Source organism: Epinephelus lanceolatus, chromosome 15 (assembly GCF_041903045.1).
Source record: "Epinephelus lanceolatus isolate andai-2023 chromosome 15, ASM4190304v1, whole genome shotgun sequence".
In the NCBI taxonomy this organism is placed as follows: Eukaryota; Metazoa; Chordata; class Actinopteri; order Perciformes; family Serranidae; genus Epinephelus; species Epinephelus lanceolatus.
The window spans coordinates 8,487,842-8,507,343 of record NC_135748.1 but is presented as its reverse complement, the minus strand read 5'-3'; the positions used below and the strand labels follow the sequence as shown (position 1 = coordinate 8,507,343).

The following is a 19,502-nucleotide window of genomic DNA, read 5'->3' as shown; positions in this document are numbered from 1 at the left end:
ACACAGTATTTCTGTAAAACTGAGCTAATCAGTAACATTTTCTGTACTATATTTCTCCAGATAATTTTTTAGCACTGAATTCTAATGGCTTCTACTGTGTCTTAGGTGGAGAACTCCACGCTGTCTTCCCAAAGTGCATCTCTCATGGCCCAGAATGCCGTGCTGCAGGGCCAAGTCACCGCTTTGGAGTCGGAGGTAGAGTCGTGGCAGAGGCAGCGCGAGGAGGCATGGCGGGGCAGAGAAAGCGTGCTCAGCGACCATGAACGCCTGCTGAGCGTTCACGAGAGGCAAGCACATGAGTACGAGCAGCTGATCAGTCAGCACGCTGCACTGAAAGGCAAACAGAGAACGCTAGAGAGCGAACACAGGACGCTGCACAGCAAGTAAGTGAATAACATACAAACCTTACTAACAATATAGAGATAGAAGGTCTTTGGTAATCTTTAGTTTGCAGAAAGAACACTGTGAGGTGAACCCATGACCGGAAAACTATCACTGAGGACAATTTTGTAGATAATAAGCTCATGAATTTAATGGAAGAAGCTCAGGTGATTTTAGTCCTGCATTAAAGTCACAGTGAAATGGCAATTACAGCATCTTAAAGGGATAGTGCACCCAAAAATGAAAATTCAGCCATTATCTACTCATCCATATGCCGACGGAGGCCCTGGTGAAGTTTTAGAGTCCTCACATCCCTTGCAGAGATCAGTGGGTGGAGCGGCTAGCATACCTAATGGTAGATGGCGCCCCAGACTAACGTCCAAGAACACAAAATTGAATCCACAGAGTACCTCCATACTGCTCATCCATAGTGATCCAAGTGTGCTGCAGCCCCGACATAAAAACTTGTTTCGAAAAATGTCATATGAACTCTGTTTTTAGCCTCACTGTAGCCTGTAGCTCTGACTGCTTCTCTGTGCTCCGCGTTCACGTGTGCATGCTCAGGGTGATCGGTGATGCACGGTCTCTGACAAGCAGCAGTCTCGTCAGTACAGATGTCCAGATTCTCAAGTGCAGGCATCGCCAATTCCCAGTCTGAGCAGCAAAGACTTTCCTCACCCGTTGGCATTGCTTTGCATTTGAAACAACTACACCACCAGGTTTCCAGTGCTCGACTCCGGTATTCTGCGGCTGGCTGAGGGTTAGGCTCATGAGCTGCGGCGGCTGCTTCGTCCAGTAGCCTGAGTTCCGTGCGTATACTCTGGCTCAAACAAATACGGCTCAACAAAGAAATGCTGTTCCTCCTCAATTTCAAAGTCTTCAGACATGTTGGGCTGTCCTTTGCTAAAAGACCGTAGTGCAAATTATCTTATAGCTCTGTGGTTACGTTGTCTCTCCCTGCGGTGCACGTGTCACGTGTTGTAAACACGGGTGAGCAAAGCTCATGCTTTCGCTGGTCTCGCGCAGGCGCGCACATGTGAGTGCGGAGCACAGAGAAACAGTCAGAGCTACAGGCTACAGTGAGGCTAAAAACAGAGTTCATATGACGTTTTTCGAAACAACTTTTTATGTCGCGGCTGCAGCACACTTGGATCACTATGGATGAGCAGTATGGAGATACTCTGATTCAGTTTTGTGTTCTTGGACATTAGTCTGGGGCGCCGTCTACCATTAGGTGTGCTAGCCGCTCCACCCGCCGATCTCCGCAAGGGATGTGAGGACTCTAAAACTTCACCAGGGCCTCCGTCGGCATATGGGTGAGTAGATAATGGCTGAATTTTCATTTTTGGGTGAACTATCCCTTTAAGCTTCTCTAATGTGATGTAGTGAATTAGAATAAGTGGGTGGGGTTTAGTTACAAGAGGGATTTAAATCAAATCCTTAAAATTGGATTGGATTGTAAAAAAGGGGCTTCGTGAATACGCTGAGCAAATTACAGCACAATATACAGAGCTGTAGAAAGATGTTGTTCTTTTTAAAAAAGAAGGAGGTATATAAGCTTGCAGAAAAATGTAAAGTACATTAACCAGTATGTACCATTGTTTCTTAGTAGTTCCAAACAACATAGCCTGAAGATGGTAGAGTAGATTTGAATCTATATTTAGGTCATAACTACAGTTGGCTGTGTTGTAGCTACACTATGATTCTAATTACAGAAACAAGTAACAAAAATGCATTGCAATGTTATACTGCACAGTAGAACTTTACTTGAACTCTATATACAGTATGTAAACAGATGCATAGAGTCACATGAATCGTACATATGGACACACACATCCAGTGTTCTCAGTCAAGCTTAGTTTGTTGATTATTGGCCGCCTGTGCATATTGTGTTTTACCACCACCAGTGGCTGTAGGTCATAGTATTATTGATCAGTGACAGAGACATCAACCAACACATTGTGACTATGAATAAACACAGCTCAACCCTCCTCATGTCCTACATTTGCTCTAGTTGTTAGTTCCATTTTGCTCCAAGGTTTTTTTTTCCCCCTTTCTTTTTCTGCACAATCATCTGTAACCCAATTGGGTTTTTTGGCCTTGATTAACGTTCCTGAATCCTTTAATATTGCATATCTTAAACACCAGATCAGATCCCTAACTCGCCCGAAATTTCTTAAGCTACATGATTCAAATACCAGAGGTGTGGACTCAGGTCACATGACTTGAAGTAGAGTCAGACTCTAGTCACAGCTTCGTGGACTTAAGGGTGCTTTCACACCTGTAGTTTTGTTCATATGGTCCGCACCAGAGAAAAAATGATACACTGTTGCATTGTAGTTTTGGTTCGGTTCCCATTCACATGGAGTAAACATGAAGTTCTACTGGCTCGTAGGTAACTTGTTGATTGGATAGTTTTGGTGTTTGTCATCCTGCGTCATCAGTGCATCATCAGGACCCATGTGGGGAAACCAGATTCTGGTGACTGACAGAAGTTTCTGCAGGAGCACTGTAATGCTTCTGAAGTGTTTTGTCTTTGGTTTCACAAAGAGCTCATAGAGAAATAACTGATTGTAAGCATTATTAGTAGGCTAATATTAGACTGCAAATCAATGGCATGTTATGAATAATGACTAACAGAGACGGGATAAAAAGAAGACGTCTTGTACAGTAATGATGCGGGGCTTAATACTGTGGGATCACTGTCACACAATTTTTAAATAAACTTAATAAACAGACAAAGTACAGAGTCAAAGACAATTATGGCATCTTTAACAGCTTTTTAATGAGGGAAAATAGCCTCACTGACATGCATATGTGTTACCATGGTTGCGTGCATTCATTAGCATAAATAGGTTATGGGATATACCTGGCCTTTATCAGGATCAATTATTAGATCGCGGACAGATTTCACATTAAGCAGATGGATTTATCATTGGCGTAGCTGTTGGAATCATGCTAAAATCACATATCTGCTGTCATAAAATCCTGTGATTGGTTCGTTTTCTCTCACACCACAAACAAACCGCACCAGAGACCATTTGGAAGTTAACCAAGACCCACCTTTTTGAGTGGTCTTGGTTCGGTTGTTTGGTCTGCACCAGGGTTTGACTGACAGCTTTCACACCAGCCCAAACAAACCGTATTGAGTGTGCAAATGGACCTGAGTTTGTTTTAGCCAAACCAAACAGGTTAATAGTGAAAGCACCCTTAAACTCAATTTGAGAAATCAAAGAAGACTTGTAACCTATCTTGGATTTCAACACCAGTGAGATGTGACTTCACTTGGACTTGAGCCTTTTGTCATTAAAATACTTGATACCTTCCCCCAAGCCCAAAGATTTAAATGTGTGTTATTTAATAAGTGTACCACAAATTAATTCATTTCCCTTCATTTTGTGAATCAAGTAATGTTAACACTATTCTTTCCCAACAAGTCCACACTTAATTCCACAGATGATCCACTTTGTTTGAACCACAGCATCCAATAAAGATGCAGGAGAGAACCATGCATGAAGAACTGATGGTGGAACCACTTGGGAAAAAATGATACCAATGATAATTTTGTAATTTTGCATACAAAAACTACATGATGATCAACAAAAAAAACAGAATTACAGTATGCAAGACATGTGGGGCGAAAATTACAGACGGAAATGCAAAAACTTCCAACCTTTGACGTATAAAGTTACACATAGGATGGGAAGTCAAGGCGAATATTAACGTAGTTAGGGAGCTAATACTTAGCTAACATTAGCAGCTAATGGCTAAGTCATTTAAAAAAAAAAAACATTGTTCAAACAAATGAATACAAATTTTAAAGAACATCAAAGTTGTATTTGAATTTCATATATTATTACTCTGTTGTTAAAATGGTATAACATTTGATGAAGAGCGTATTATGTCTGCGCTTCGGGGTTCTATTCCCCTGTCGGGAGTTATTTTCCCAGTATTCACCGGCTCATTATACATTATCCCGCTTATTACGCGGCTAATTATCAGTTGAATAGACAGAATATTGATTAATTATACAATTTTATTGAGTTATAAATTAAATTGGGAGGAGAGAAAAAACAAACTGCTGGCAACGGCTGAATATGTGCTACAATAGCTACAAGAGAAAATGAAAAGAAAATAGCCTAACAATGCACATAGGGCAACGCCAGGCTACATAGCAACTGTGTGTAATGACCGTTGCTACTAGCAGCGGTCATTACACAGTAATATCAGACCGCAGAATGCCGCGACTGACCAATCAGAATGCAGCATTTAATAGAGCCGTGTAATAAGACTGGTTAAGGACACAATACTCAACATTAAGGACTTGAGACTTTCTTGTGACTTGCAAAACAATGACATGGTCATACTAAAGGCCCTAGTTCAAGATGTCTAACTCTGTTGGAGTTGTTGGGACTGCAAAAATATTAGCAGGCTAAGTTGGACAAAACACGGTAGAGTACAGGAAAGAAAGGATCAGATTTTGATCAGCTTTATTTTCTGTGATACTAATCCATTACAGTATGCTGGATTAGCCCTGATATTGATACTTAGGATCAGCTCGGGACATCTCCACATCAAACAGTATGGAACAAGTACAGAAGTCAGAGCTTTTACTCAGAATCAACCTTCCATTTTAATTTTGTTAACCATCTAGATGTGTTTGTAGATATCTATTATTTGCTGTTACACTTCCTTGACTACACTATGTGTTAACATGAGTCGACTCTGAACTTGTTTACTCCCCAAGGCCCCACAATGGAAACATGACTGCCAATGTTTAACCAATCACAGAAATGGAAACTCTGTGTTTTTTAGTCTGGTGATCTCCTCAGGCTGACTCAGTCTTGATTGGCACGTCCTCAGTAACTGATCTTTAACCACCATCCTCATACTGCCAGCCTGACTCATGTGTTACATCACGGTTTAGGGAATTCATCTGTTCTTATTCCAAGAAACATAATATTGATGTATCCCTGCTCACCTTTTCACACTTTTATTCTGTATTTGTATTAAAGCAAAAACTGTAGGCGCCATACTCTGCTACATGGTATCAAATGTGTGTAACAGTGTAAATAAACATCACCATGGGGCTCACTCAAGCTGTAATCACAGACACTATCAAGTAGAAATAACTCCTTGGCTATGTTTGTCTGTTTGTCTGTCTGTCTGCAGGTATTGTAATTTGCTGCAGCAGAAGGAGAAATGGGAGGAGCAAGAGGGGCATGGTCGAAAAGAGAAGGAGCAACTAAACCAGGAGATCCAGAAGAATCGGCTACTACAGCAAGAGAATCTACAGCTGAAAACAGAAGTGGACAGGTACTGTATCTGTACTCACAGTCACACCGTCAGACATTGACAAAAAGTTAGTGGTAGATAGTTTTGCTCTGGAAAAATGATAAACTGACGTCCCAGAGAGACATGGCAGATGGCATGTTAGACAGATATCATCCAGTCTGATGTCTGTGTTACTGCTTGTTAGAACAGGTATGACAAAAGAATATTATTTCCGTATCTGGTAAACTTTGGAATGGTTAAGATCAGGTACAGTGGAGCCACAGTGTGGTTAAGGTCAGGGGCAGAACCTGGAGGCACAGTCAGCTCCAGATTTTAAAACTACCTGAGTTGATGACTTGACTTTCCTCACGTCGGTGCTTTCTCTATCCTGTCTTACCTCTTCTGTCTCCCCCTTTAGATTAACAGAGAGCCAATCACAGCAGTCAGAGCAGAGTGAGGGGCTGCAGCAGCGCTTGAATGAACTCAAGAGCTCATTAAGCACGGCCCAGTTGGAACAGAGCCGATGGATGGCACGATATGATTCGCTAATGGAGCAACACCAGGGCCTGGATCTAACTATGACCAAACTAGACAACCACTGCGAGGTAAACCGGGCCTTTTGTTTTACCATGAGGTAGTGTTTGACTTTAAAACTCTTCAGCTTTCCTTATCTAACACAAGTCTTGCTCAACTTTTCTTTGTTCCTTTCCTGGACTTACTCATGCGTGTGTGCGCATGTGTGTGTTTAGCTGTTGAGTCGACTGAAAGGGAACCTGGAAGAGGAGAACCACCACCTCCTGAGTCAGATCAACCTGCTGAGTCAGCAGAACCACACACTGCTAGAGAGGAGCATGGAGAGCAAAGAGCTGTATCACCAGGAGCAGAAACTCTACATGTAACTGCACACAACACCTGCAACACAGACAACAAACTGTACATCATATAACACCAGGACTTATGTAGTGTACAAGATTATTGAGTAGGGATGAACTGATTGTAATAACTGCGGAAAATCTGCAGGTGCAGATTTTGTATGGGCTTTATTATCAGAGAAACAAAAGGGTGCATCCTCTGACGTGTTGATGGTGAATTTACTGCGTCCTTTCCACCCAAAGGTGTTCCGGAGAAGAACTCTGTTTGTCCCAGACACGTTTTCTATTGTCCGCGCGACGACGGGATGCCATTAGTCTCAAGCCCTACTTTTTAAGCCTGCGTAAAATTGACGTAAGACAGTAGGAAAACATCGGCCACTGCCATCTGTGAATGTCATCTTATTTGCCGTAAGGTCAGTGGCAGTCAACAAGGACAATATCGGCTAATACTGAACTGGACCGAACCTGAAGAGTAACAGAAACTCTACGTGTAACTATAGAGCAGACACCACCATTATATCCTTATCCAGATCTGCTTCTAAAAAATGACACATATACTGATATGTTAAACTCTGATGATAAGTAACTTCCAATGTGTTTCTGTGTTTCTTTCCGTCTGTGTCTTTCCTCATCTAGTGATAAGCTGAACGCTCTTCGTCGTCAGAAAGAGAAACTAGAGGAGAAGATCATGGACCAGTACAAGTTCTACGACCCCACACCGAAAAAGTAATCTTTTTATCAACGCATATCGTTTTCTTTTTACAGAAAATATGGAATAACTGTGTGTAGTGCTGCAATTGTTTACAGTATCAGCCCCATATAACTGGTTGCTATCATGGTGTCCCGTCAGGAGGAGTCAGTGGTCTGGGGCCAAAGCTTTAGCCAAACTGATTAAACCCCGAAAGGAGAGCAGCAGGGAGAGAGGAGCGGACCGAGACAAGGAAGGAGCCAAAGACAGGGAACGAGCAAAGAGCGCCCCAGACATCCCACTGCCTTCCCCACCTCCCCTCCTCCCCCCTGAAACCCCACCACCGCTTCCCCAGCGCACAGGAAGTGACACACAGGATAGTGGCCTTAGCCACTGTAACCATAACAACCACACCACCAGCACCAGCCTGGGACCCCGGAGTCCAGCCCTCACGCCCATCAGCCGAGGTAAACACACTGTTACACACATCTAAAAATAACGAAACCCCTCTTTATACAGCATTAATTACCAGGAGCGTCTACTGATGAGTCATATTCATCTCAGGATGCTGAGAATTTCACACGTTGACAAGTTTGCTTCACTTGTATTTGACATAGGAGGAGGAATTCATGTCTATATTATCCTGTTTATGGAATATGATAGAGAGGGAAACTGTATCAAGTCATTCATTATAAAATGCACATACAGCATGAATCAAGTATATTTTTTGCTAATATTTTGGTTCCAAAACCACAAAGCTGATGGAACATGGGGACTTCTGATCAGGCGCACCGCCCTATCCACTCTTATAGAGGGCGCTGTTGACCACCACATAACTGACTTTACACCTCAGTTTCTTACATCTAATAACCTCCACTGCATCTGTTCTCCACTGTTTCCATATTAACAAGACTCTGCTCCTGCACATGAAATACTGAAAGTACATTGAGGTATTAGTGAATGATTTAAAGTAGGGTTGTACTGCATGCGGAATGTGCGCAATCTACGGTTATATTTTACACTTTGAGGTGTTTCCTGACACTTTGTAAATTACACAGTTTTCAAATCTCATTTTGTAAAATCCAACTCAAAAAAGAGGGAAAATGAAAAGACAATTTTAAATGTGTGACACAGTAAGTTTAAATTAGTATGTTGACTGTTTTTTCAAACCAAATCCTACTTAAATATTTAGCCGTCTTTTCTTAATGTTCATCAGCTACTTTTTGAAATCCACTTGAACCAATCTTAATATTGTCATAAATTAGATCCACACAGCACTTATTTAAAAATATGCTAGGCAGGATATTCTAAAAAAACAGCGTATAGACTCATACAGAAGTAATCCCTTCGCAATCTTCACTCATAACCAGACCAGGATGGAATCCACAGCTTTTTTAATTGTTTTCAACGGTGATCCAAAATGAAATGAAAATCAACAAAATGTGGGACACATGGCCATTGAAATAGAAGGTTCAATATGGAGAGAGAACAATAATTAATTTAATCTGTTAACAGTAAATCTTATTTTTGACATTTCTTGTCACTACACCACTAACTTTAATTTGAATGCTAACTGAACACAACACACGATTGTCACACACATCCACAAGGAGGTGGGTGAGACAGTGACAACATTCTGAGAATTACAAGCACCATCTGTATTCCTAAAATGTGCAGAAAATACACGGTGTTCTGTGGGTGCAGATTCTGTATGGGCCTGCTTATGACGCACTCTCAGTGTGTGGAGGTGTATTTATCTGCAGAGACTGTGCCCTCTGGCTGGATTTTCCTATGTTCTTCTTATTTTTCTGTGTTTGGGACTTCTATGGGTGTGTACCCCCACAGAGCTCAGATGATGGCTGGACTTAATGATACGGTAGTGACTTGGTGCCCGACTGTAAGCAGACAATGTGAAAAGAATGCAATGACCCCTTCCCTACTTTCTACCCCTCTAATTCCGGCGCCCTTGCTCGGACCTCACACATCCTCAAATTCAGCCTTCATTTTAATCTTAACTACACACTTGTAAGGGTTCGTGACTGCATCTTGCACAGCAGCAATGCTATCACATTGAGAAAATCTGCCCACAGACAGATATAAACACCTGGCTTAATACTCAAAACAGCCTCTCGTTACAGTAGGTGCCACCGGGACACATGATGACGCACACACTCACACACACAGTCACAAGGTGAAAACAATACTACCTGTCATGACATTGTGGCTGGTAATTACAACAGGAAACCCCCTGAAAGCCCACTGAAATGACTGTTGTCATACTCAGGACAGGAAAAGAAATTTTTGGTTGTGTAAATAGGAAAACAGGTTTATCACCACATCTTTAATCCAGGTTGTGACAAGGGTTCACAAGGAGACATGCCTTGCCTTAGACATACAAAGAAGACACAGAAACACTTTACTCTGCAGCTACCTGATGCAAACTTTTCATCATTCTGTCCTAACAATAGAACTGGGTTCTAATGCATGGTCCAAACTGTGTTTATGGTTTTATTTCCATGGGTTTTCTTTTTAGTGCCCTACTCTTAAATGGAATTCTACTCATGGCTGAGCTCAATTCACAAAGTGGGTTTTAAATTGAATTCCACTGGCATGTGGAAGTTATAATATTCAGCTTATTGAAGATAAGTTGAACAATAAACAATAAATCTTGCCAGTTGCTCTACTATTCTGTCTTGCTGGTCAGGCATAAATGACTCCCCAGCAGTGGAGAGAGTTTTGCCTACAATGTCTTTCATTTCCTGTTAACTAAGTTTTGCACCAGTAGTCACACTTTGATTGTATTCAGAGTGAGTTGAGCTCAGTCTTTTCTCTAATGCATGACTCTATTCGACAATGGATTTCTGTATTCTGGTTCTATTTTAATGGATTTTTTTGCATGATATCTGTTATTTTGCATTCTGTCAATCACAAACTTAATACTTAATCATCTGTTTTCTTTATTCTACACACTGTCATTATTTCATCATTTTCTTTTACATTTCTCCACATCTCCCTCCTATCTCTCTCCATTCTCTCCATCTCAGCTCCCCCCACCCCAAAACGCTTCACTTTCCTCCGCAGTAAAAGTCAAGACAAACTCCTCCCCTCCTCCTCCTCATCCTCCTCTTCATCCTCCTCCTCCTCCCGTCCCTCCCTCTCTCTCACCAGAAGACTGCGATTTTGGTCTTCCACTGACATCACAGCTGACGTCCTCAGTAGCCAGCCAATCTCAGCCAACGGAGTATTCTAAAATCCTCCTCATCACCCTTTTTAGCCACACACATCATCATCATCTTCTTCACTGCCACCTCCACATCAGACTGTCCAACAACACTCCTCATTGTGACTCTCAGTACTTCACACAGAAACGCACATATCATGCATGCATGCACTTCATAAACACTAATGCAAGTTGCACACTCCTCCAGCATACAGATGAACACACACAAACAGATGCATGTAGCAGTTGAGAGCCAGCCAGTAATACTAGTAAGTAGTGTGTGTAGAAATGGTTTGTGTGTGTGTGTGTGAGAGTGTGTGCGCACATGCAGCTGTTTCCAAGCAAGCCAGTCATGCCTGCATATATCTGCGTGTCCTTTAACAGTTGTTTATTTTTGATTGCTGTCTGTATAAATAATAATTGTTTGTTTGTGTGCTGTCACCTCACCTAATGTCTTTAACCTGGCGAGTGTCTCGGTGGGGTTTGATCTCTGTGTTAAGACCAAATATCAGTCTGTTCTGAGCTGAGTTGCTTGAAGATAGATCTGTTGCTTCACAAAGCTTTGCTGCAGAGTTTTCACTTAAAGGGACAGTTCATTCCAAAATCAGAAATACATTCCTCTTACCTGTAGTGCTGTTTATCAATCTAGACTGTTTTGGTGTGAGTTGCAGAGTGTTGGATGTATCCGTTTAGAGATACCAGCCATCTCTCCAATATAATGGAACTAGATGACGTTCAGTGCCAAATGGCCAAAAAAAAAAAGATTTGAAAAACTCAACAGCAATGCCTTTTTCCAGAAATCATGACCTGGTTAAGATAATCCTCAGACCTTGTTGTGAGCAGTTTCATGTAGGAAATCACTTTCTTTCTACCGAACTACACCCGCCAGTTGATCGCTGTGCAGAAGGAAACATGCATCTACTTATGGATGAGACCCTTGTGCTCGTTACAGCACAAGATGTGAACATTTATGGTGTCCTCTTTGGCTGAGCTGTAAAGTTAGCTAGCTCAGTGATGCTAGGTGAGCTAGCAGTAGATGTACACGTCCCTCTGCGCAGTGATATGGTTTGAGGGTGTTGTTTAGTAGAAAGAAAGTAGTCCCTACATCTAACTGCTCACAACAAGGTCAGTAACTGAGTCATGATTTCTGGATAGAGACATTACTGTTTTTGTTTTGTTTTAAATGTATTTTTTTTTGGCACTTTGAGCACCGCAAGCCGAGTGCCATGTAGTTCCATCATATGAAGAAATGGCAGACATCTCTATGGCCATTATCTCCAGCACTCGGCAACTCACACCAAAACAATCTTAACAGATAAATAGCATTAGAGGTAAGGGGGAAGATAAATATTTTGATTTTGGGGTGAACTGTGCCTTCAATTCACTCGACAGTGACAGGTCACTACAGCAACCCTAGCACCTCTCTTTCAGCTTCTCCTGTCTGTGTACTTACTCTAACCCTCTGTCTATCCATCCTCTGTCCGAAATTAGCTTTTTAATCGCCAAAGCCTGTATGGGTTTTTTCTAGCTGCGCTAGCTTAGATAAAAAAAAGAGAATTTGTCACTTTAAAAAGAAGAAATTACAATGTCTTTCTTCTACAAATGAAAAGTTTAATTCATAAGCATTAAAAAGCACACACAGGCAAAATTTAATACATTACACAGGGGGTTTGTCTCTACAGACACTTGGTCAGGTATGACCAGTAGCATACAGTGGCTAACACTAGCTGTTGTTTTTCGCTTAAATTTAGCAGTGTCACTGACATTACTCAAGTCAGTTCACTGACTTTATGACTTGTTACTCTACATTTCAGCATGTCCCAGATAAACATTTCATCAACTTTATCTCAAATGTAAAACAAGAAGTCAACATACTGAGGCATGTTTGTCATCACCTGCTTGTGCTCTCATCCCATTAGATCTCTGATAGGTTGCCTCACAACATGTGGTAAAAAAAAAAGGTATTTTAAATGTGCTATTATGCTGTCATTTCCACCTGGGGCCACAGTGATGGTTGTTCAGCAAAAGTTACATAGTCTCACTTTAATAAATCAGAAAAGAGTTTCCCCACCTTCCCAAAAATGCCATTTTGATGTTGTTACTGTCAAAGAACCAAAGATCGACCAAAATAACTATTGCATCAAAATGCCAGACTGTCTCTTAACAGAGAGTTATATTTGTTATATCCAGCGACATTTGGACTCCAGAGGAATTGTCGATTGTTATCACTATTGGTAGTGTCTTAGGTTATAAATACTGCTCAATAGAAGTCTGAAAAATTAATCTTTTGTACCTTTTGTTGCCGTTTGCGGCAATTTGTGGTAAAATTGGATAGTTTAGCTCTTACTTTGAACCTTTAATGCCAAAAGAGATTTACAGAGATTAAGTGTTTGGCTCAGATGTTTTTTTTCCTGGGTTCTCTGGATAAAAATTTTGACAGTCACTGGGATTTAAAAACTCTATCTTCATGATGGGACATGGCAGGACTTTGCATTAGCAAAGCTGCATTTTATTGGGTGCATCCATGTTCACACTTTTATTGGCTCAGTATTTGGATGACTCACTGTGATGTACAGAGAAGTCATTGACCCCGGTCCCTTGATATTGATGAGAAATATCAAGTCATAATAGAATGATACATTCACTGAATAATAACAGCCCACAGTGATTTGTAAGCTTACCGTGCACCTGAATCAATGAATGGATTCCTGATGTCTTGCTTGGCTTTCTTGCTACTTTATGTTACACACACACCACACGTCTTATGGTCATATTTGGCATACAGGTCTAGAATGGTTTCTTACAACATTCTGATTGGTCTGCAGGTATGACTGACAGGGGCCGAGGGGTTTATCGTAGCAATATTCCAGGAGGCAGCAATGAGAGTGTCAATGGAGAGGATGGCCATGGACAAGGTAATGAACCTATTAATAGTTAATGACCAGAACATTCAATAAAAATGTTGTGAATCCACCAGGAAAACTGAGCAACTTGATAAAGATGCAAGTTAAATTGAGGTTTAGGGTATTATCATTTTTACAGACATCAGCAACTGGAATTTTATTTAGTCCACAAATTTCAACCTGTTACTTAATCAGGCCTTGTTCAAATTTGGTGTTGATAGTGGCTGTTTGGTCTTACATTTGTTGCTTGAAAACCTACATTGAGGCACCGGAAAGGAAAGGGAAGAAAATTAAGCAATGTGCATTTTGTCAAAGTAAAGACCAGTTTCCCTTGTCCTGTTCCTCTTCCTTCCTTGATCAAGAAAGCAAAGATGTATTATATTATAAAAGGTGAAAGGTAGCCTGTTGTTCAGTATATAAATGAATTATTCTGCGATAAGACTTTGGTTTGCTCTTAGCAGACTAACCTCTTTGAGTTTCCTGCCCCCAGGTCAGAGCTATAAAGCTCTGAGTTCCACTCCAAGCCATCCGTCATCCTCTTTGGGCCTAATTAACAACTCCAGCTCCAGAATGGGACAAGACCCTGGCCGCAGGCAAAGAGGTATGTTCAGTAATTAACACAAAACATCTTATTTCAAATTCAGCGGGAGCATGAGTGTGTTTATAATGGTGTGTAAAACATTTCAGGTCCGTTATTTGATGAAGACTCCCGCCACAACACCTCTGACTCTGTTTTTGGTCAACATGGCAACACAGGAGGTCGCCCAGGGTCGGCAGACTTCAGCCACAACACTTCCAGCTCCAACTCACCTGTCAACTGCAGAGGTACACGCACATTACAACTATTAATTCTGCTTGAAGCAATATTTAGCAGAATATTTTGTATAAATAGGTACAAATTTTGCTATTACCTGTTACTGATAGTAGATATAAGTTAGATAATAGACTGAAATGAGCAAATCTAAATACAGTTCATACAGATTTTGCACACAGTATTATGTCACAAAACATATTTATTATTGTTAATATTTCTGACCATCTTAGACACGTCAGAACGTCAAATTCGCTCAGCCAGCCTCTCCAGTGATGACGTCATGGGTCTCAGCCAATCACAACAGACTCTGTCACGTAGTTCCACCCTTCCATACGACCACACACCCCAAAGAGCCCAACCACAGCGTGGAGGTGCGGTTAGGACTAAGACCCGTCCATCTTCTCCCGGAAGTGAGATGGTGACACTGGAAGAGTTTCTACATGAGAGCAACCTACAGTCACCGCCTATGGTAAGAAATATGCATATATTGTAAAAGAGTGTACTTCAATGGTAATATATATGTACACACATAAGGAATAAAGTCAGCTGATGTGGTAATAAATAAATAATAAGAAACATCCAAATAGAATAGAAACATCCATCCATACATCCATTTTCTTCTGCTTTCCTGGGGCTGGGTCACGAGGACCCCAAGGTTTTCCCCAGGCCAGATGAGATAAATAAACCCTTAAGCGTCTTCTGGGTCTACCCTGGAGTTTCATTCCAGTTGGACATGCCCATAAAACCTCTAAAGGGAAGCATCCAGGAGGAATCTTGACTCTACTCCGAGCAAACTCTGAATGTCTGAGATCCTCATGGTATCTCTAAGGCTGAGCCGAGCCACCTTGCGGCAGAAACACAATTTCAGCCTCTTGTATCCTTGATCTCATTCTTTCGGTCATCACTTAAAGCTCACAACCATAGGTGAGGGTTGGAAAATAGATCAACTGGTAAATTGAAAGCTTTGCCTTCTTGTTCAGTTTCTCTGTACCACAATGATCTGGTACAAAGCCCCCATCACTGCTTAAGCTTGAACAATCCACCTGCCCATCTCACATTCCATTTCAACCTCATTCATGAATATGAGCTCAAGTTACTTAAGGCAATTACTGACTCCCAAACCAGAGAGAGCAATGCACTATTTTCTGGCAGAGAACCATGGTCCCAGACTTGGATGTGCTGACTCTCATCCTGCCTGATTCACACTCAGATGCAAATCATTCCAGTGCATGCCGAAGATCATGATCTGAAGAGGGCCACAGAACCGCATCGTCTGCAAAGAGCATAGGTGCAGTTCTGAGGACCCCAAAGCAGACACTCTTCTACTTCCAGCTATGCCTTGAGATCCTGTCCAGAATCTGTTCCAAGGGACAACCCTGACAGAGAACAACACCCGATGAAAACACGTTTGACTTTGTGCTGAGAATACAAACATAGCAGCTTTCACTTTGGTTATATAAAGATGTGATGGGTCATAGCAAAGGTAATGGTACCCCATACTTCCACAGGACTCACAGGACTCCTCGGAGGACATGCATGTAATGTATGCCTTCTCCAAGTCCATAAAACATGTATTGACTAGATGGGTTCAGTCTCATGATCCCCACAATTTCTCCTCAAGGATGTAAGGTTCAACAGTCAGTTGAAGCCTCCTTTTTAGCACCCTGGAATAAACTTTCCCAGGGAGACGCAGCAGTGTGATATCCCAAAAATTTGAGGAAACCCTCCAGTCCAGTTTATTAAAAATGAAAACCATTACTCCCGTCTGCCACTCCATAGGCACTGTGACTTTCACAAGACACTGAAGAGGTGTGTCAGCCAAGACAGCCCAACATTGTCCAGAGTCTTCAGCATCTCAGCTAAATCTCATCCACACTACTGAGGAGCTTTTTGACTACCTCAGCAACCTCTGCCAAGTATATGGGTGAGGCTTCCCCTAGGTCTTCAAACTGTGTCTCCTCCATAGAACATGATGATCAGATGCAGGTGCTCCTTAAAATCCTCTTTCCATCACTCGATAATATTCCCATTCCAGGTCACAAGTTTTGTATTCCCTTCCTGAGTTGTTGAACAGTTTGCCAGATCTTCCTTAAGGCCAAGTACCGTCTAAATCACCCTGTGCTCAAACATGGTGTGTGTAATGGCCAATCCAAAGTCCAATAACAAAACATCACTCTGGTACAGATCAGGCAGGCTGTTCCACACAGGCATCCCACTCCAGGTTTCTTCATTGTTACCCAAGTGAGCATTGAAGTCCCCAAGCACGTATAGTGCCAGTCTCCAGATGGTATCCTTTCCAGGACACCACCTAGAGATTCCAAGAAGGCCGGGTACTCTGAGCTGCTGTTTGGTGCATAAGCACAAACAGTCAGAGGCTTCCTTTCAGTAAGTTTCAGTCGCACAGAGGCGACCCTCTTATTCCCCAGGGATAACCCTTATACAGTGGCATGAGTATCTCCACACCAGCCCTGCGCCTTTCACTCTGATCAACTCAGCAAAAAACAAAAGTCCAGCCTCTCTCCAGGAGTTTGGTCTCCAAACTGGTGCTATACTGTGAGCCCAACTATGTCTAGTTGGTAGCACTCCACCGCCCAAACAATTTCCAGTTCCTTCCAGCCGAGAGGTGCGTCCCTACAGCCAGTCTGTTATGTCAGTGTTTAGCACTAGGTCCCTGCCTCTTCGTGCCATCCAGCCCAATGCACCCAAAACCAATGCCAGTAACTGCAAGTGGTTGGCCCACAGGGCGGCGCTTCCATGTCAGTCTTTTGGCCTGTGGTCAGCGTAGCCCCATCTGACAAGGCACACCCACCCAATAGTCACATGGAAATATACTTGTACTGAAATAACACTTGGTATCCACTTAAATATGTTAATACAACAGTGAGTGCTGATATAGAGTATAACATCACTGGGACTTGTAACAGTAAAATCACTCCAATCACAGGTGTTATGAATACAACCGTTAATTAACCAACTGTCACACTCGTTACATTGACACAAACGGACAGTATAGCGTTACACCAAGAAGATGGATATTTTCCCCAAAATTACATTTGAATTAAATCATGAGTGGTCGTCAGGAGAGGACGAGGAAAAGGAAAGCCAGGACTCTTCTGTGCAGACCTCCAGGTGTGTTTGTGTAACATCAGCCGACCTCAACAAACTGGAGAGGAGCAAAAATTAAGCGAACACGGTCAGGAATTATCAATGATCACCTGATGAGGTACTGATGAGGATGAGGGAGAGTGGAAGCTGAATCCGGCCGTGCCATCATCCAGGTATGCCAACGTTTCATCAGCCGAACTGGACGAAGTTACACAGCTGCAGATCAAAGTAAATACAAAGTAGGCTAGCTTGTGAGTTCCTGGCGTGTGTGCTGCGTTGCCTGGCAACAGACTGGGGGAACTGTTTTTTGTTTTTTGCGGAGCTACATAACATACTTAAATAATTTATTTCATCACCTTTTGTTAACATTTCCGTACTCAGCATTGCTGTTTAAGCTGTTGTTGAACTGTTGTATAAAAGCAATATCACACTCGAGGTCGTGACGTTGTACTGTATATCGTCACGGTTGTAATTGTCACCGAATCATAGCCGTGACAATATACAGTACAAAATCACTCCCTCTCATGTGATGCTGCTTAAACACCTCCCTGTTTACACATCTAATCCCTTGAGATAGTGAGTTGCCTACAAATAAAACATAAAATACAGACAAGAGTCCTGCTCTGTTGTGGCTTTTTAGAGACGTTAATCTGATGGGTTTAACTTAGCAAAAGGTGATAAAGACAACTGCCTCACAGTAAGTAACAAACCCTCATCAGTGAGACAAGAGAAGTCACTATTACAGAGTTCCTATGTCTCATTGAATTTCAACAGAAAAGCATCTGTAAAGGTCATGTGGGGGAATATAATAAATGATCTCGGAGAGTCTGAGGAAATATTTTAAAAAAAATACAGCTGAGTCACTTTAAAAGAAAATAGAATGTGTGTGTTTTTTATATGAATCACGGATTAATTGCTTTTGATGGTGGTTTTTAGTCCAGCTGGAATCAATTTTGGACCAGACAACCACTAAGAAAGAGAAAAAACAAACCAGAAGAGATTTAATTTTTAGATCAAGGAATCTTTCTGAATCAGCCTTAAACACATCGACATTTAAATCAGCTGGTAGAAACTCATACAGTAATAACATTCTTTGAATAATATCTGCATAAAAAACTGCATGTATCTGAAAATGTTATCAAGGTTTCTTCCATGCCATCAAAAATTATTAGTCTTAAATTATTTTCATGAAGTTAATGGCTGATGGATTTAATGTTCAGATTCGACACAGATGATGAAACCAGCTGCTGTTGGTCATTTAGCTTACTGCTCTGAAACTCTTCTCTGTCAAGCAGTTGGAGTAAATGTGAGTTTTTTGATTGATCATTTGGCCTGCAGACTGAAGGCAGTAACTTCAGAAATGTGATGGGTGCAAGCTTTTGTTTACTTCTCATTGGAGCCTCAAGCCCCTGAGATCCACTGTTGTTTGGTTCTGCAGGGCATTCATCAAACGTAAAGACTACCTGTACAACCAAAACAACAAACCTGAAATTAATGCAATTTCCTTTGATTAACCTTTGTTCTGCATGTTCATGTGTTAACAGTAATGAAAACTGAAATGACAGCATTGTACAAATCATAAAGTTAATCTCAAGACAGATGGCAGAGACAGCCATTTTTCTTTATTTGCTCACAAAAGTCAGTGAAGCATTTTTTCTTGAGGCTAGACATTGCAGCATATTTCTGCAGGTGTAGAGCTGTACAGCTGTAGAGACCTTTCAAGGACAGACTATATGACTATTGTCAATATGGATAATAAAAAGAGACAGTGAAGTTTTAATTGTGTTAGTTCACCATAGATGTATGATAATAACTAGAAACTGGACCCCAAGATGGCGTCAATTCAGTCCAATGGAATTGCTTGCCTGCCACATATGCCAAAAAAAGTTTCTAGCATTTGGGTTTACTTTCAGGTTATGTGGCTCACTGAATATGTGCAGTAGTTGTCACATCTAGTGCAGAAGAACCCAGAGGCAGACAATGGCAGGTTAACAGTCTTTATTACAGAAGTTCATCAGGAACAAATGGAGGGAATGGTGTGGAAGCCAGGTGAAGCAGATGAATGGTTCCAGATAGGAGGGCTGCTGGCGGGCTTGTGGTTCGAATGTCCGGCAGGGCTGGCAGGTTGGCTTTCTAGCAGACAGAAGAAAAAGTCAAAACAAGTTTCAAAAAACTCTGAAGGAGCAAAAATCTTTGCTTAAAGCTGGCTGGTGTCACGATACACAAACTGTGTGTTGAAGACAAT

General features: G+C 41.6%; 1 protein-coding gene across 4 annotated transcripts in view; it reads left to right on the top strand.

Moving 5' to 3' along the window:
* ccdc88c (coiled-coil and HOOK domain protein 88C) overlaps window positions 1-19,502 on the top strand; it is a 74,277-nt gene that overhangs the window by 44,593 nt on the left and 10,182 nt on the right. For 3 of the 4 annotated variants that reach the window (XR_004502532.2, XM_078174877.1, XM_033642530.2), the window contains exons 21-30: window positions 106-383; window positions 5,554-5,697; window positions 6,074-6,260; window positions 6,405-6,550; window positions 7,164-7,253; window positions 7,378-7,682; window positions 13,261-13,350; window positions 13,829-13,939; window positions 14,026-14,163; window positions 14,383-14,621. Coding sequence is in view for 3 of the 4 variants with exons in the window: in XM_078174877.1 (XP_078031003.1) it covers window positions 106-383; window positions 5,554-5,697; window positions 6,074-6,260; window positions 6,405-6,550; window positions 7,164-7,253; window positions 7,378-7,682; window positions 13,261-13,350; window positions 13,829-13,939; window positions 14,026-14,163; window positions 14,383-14,621 (1,728 nt within the window). In the remaining variant the exon portion in view is untranslated. Of the gene's footprint in view, window positions 1-105; window positions 384-5,553; window positions 5,698-6,073; window positions 6,261-6,404; window positions 6,551-7,163; window positions 7,254-7,377; window positions 7,683-10,259; window positions 10,704-13,260; window positions 13,351-13,828; window positions 13,940-14,025; window positions 14,164-14,382; window positions 14,622-19,502 lie in introns of those variants that run through there. The other variant, XM_033642531.2, reaches the window with a different exon arrangement.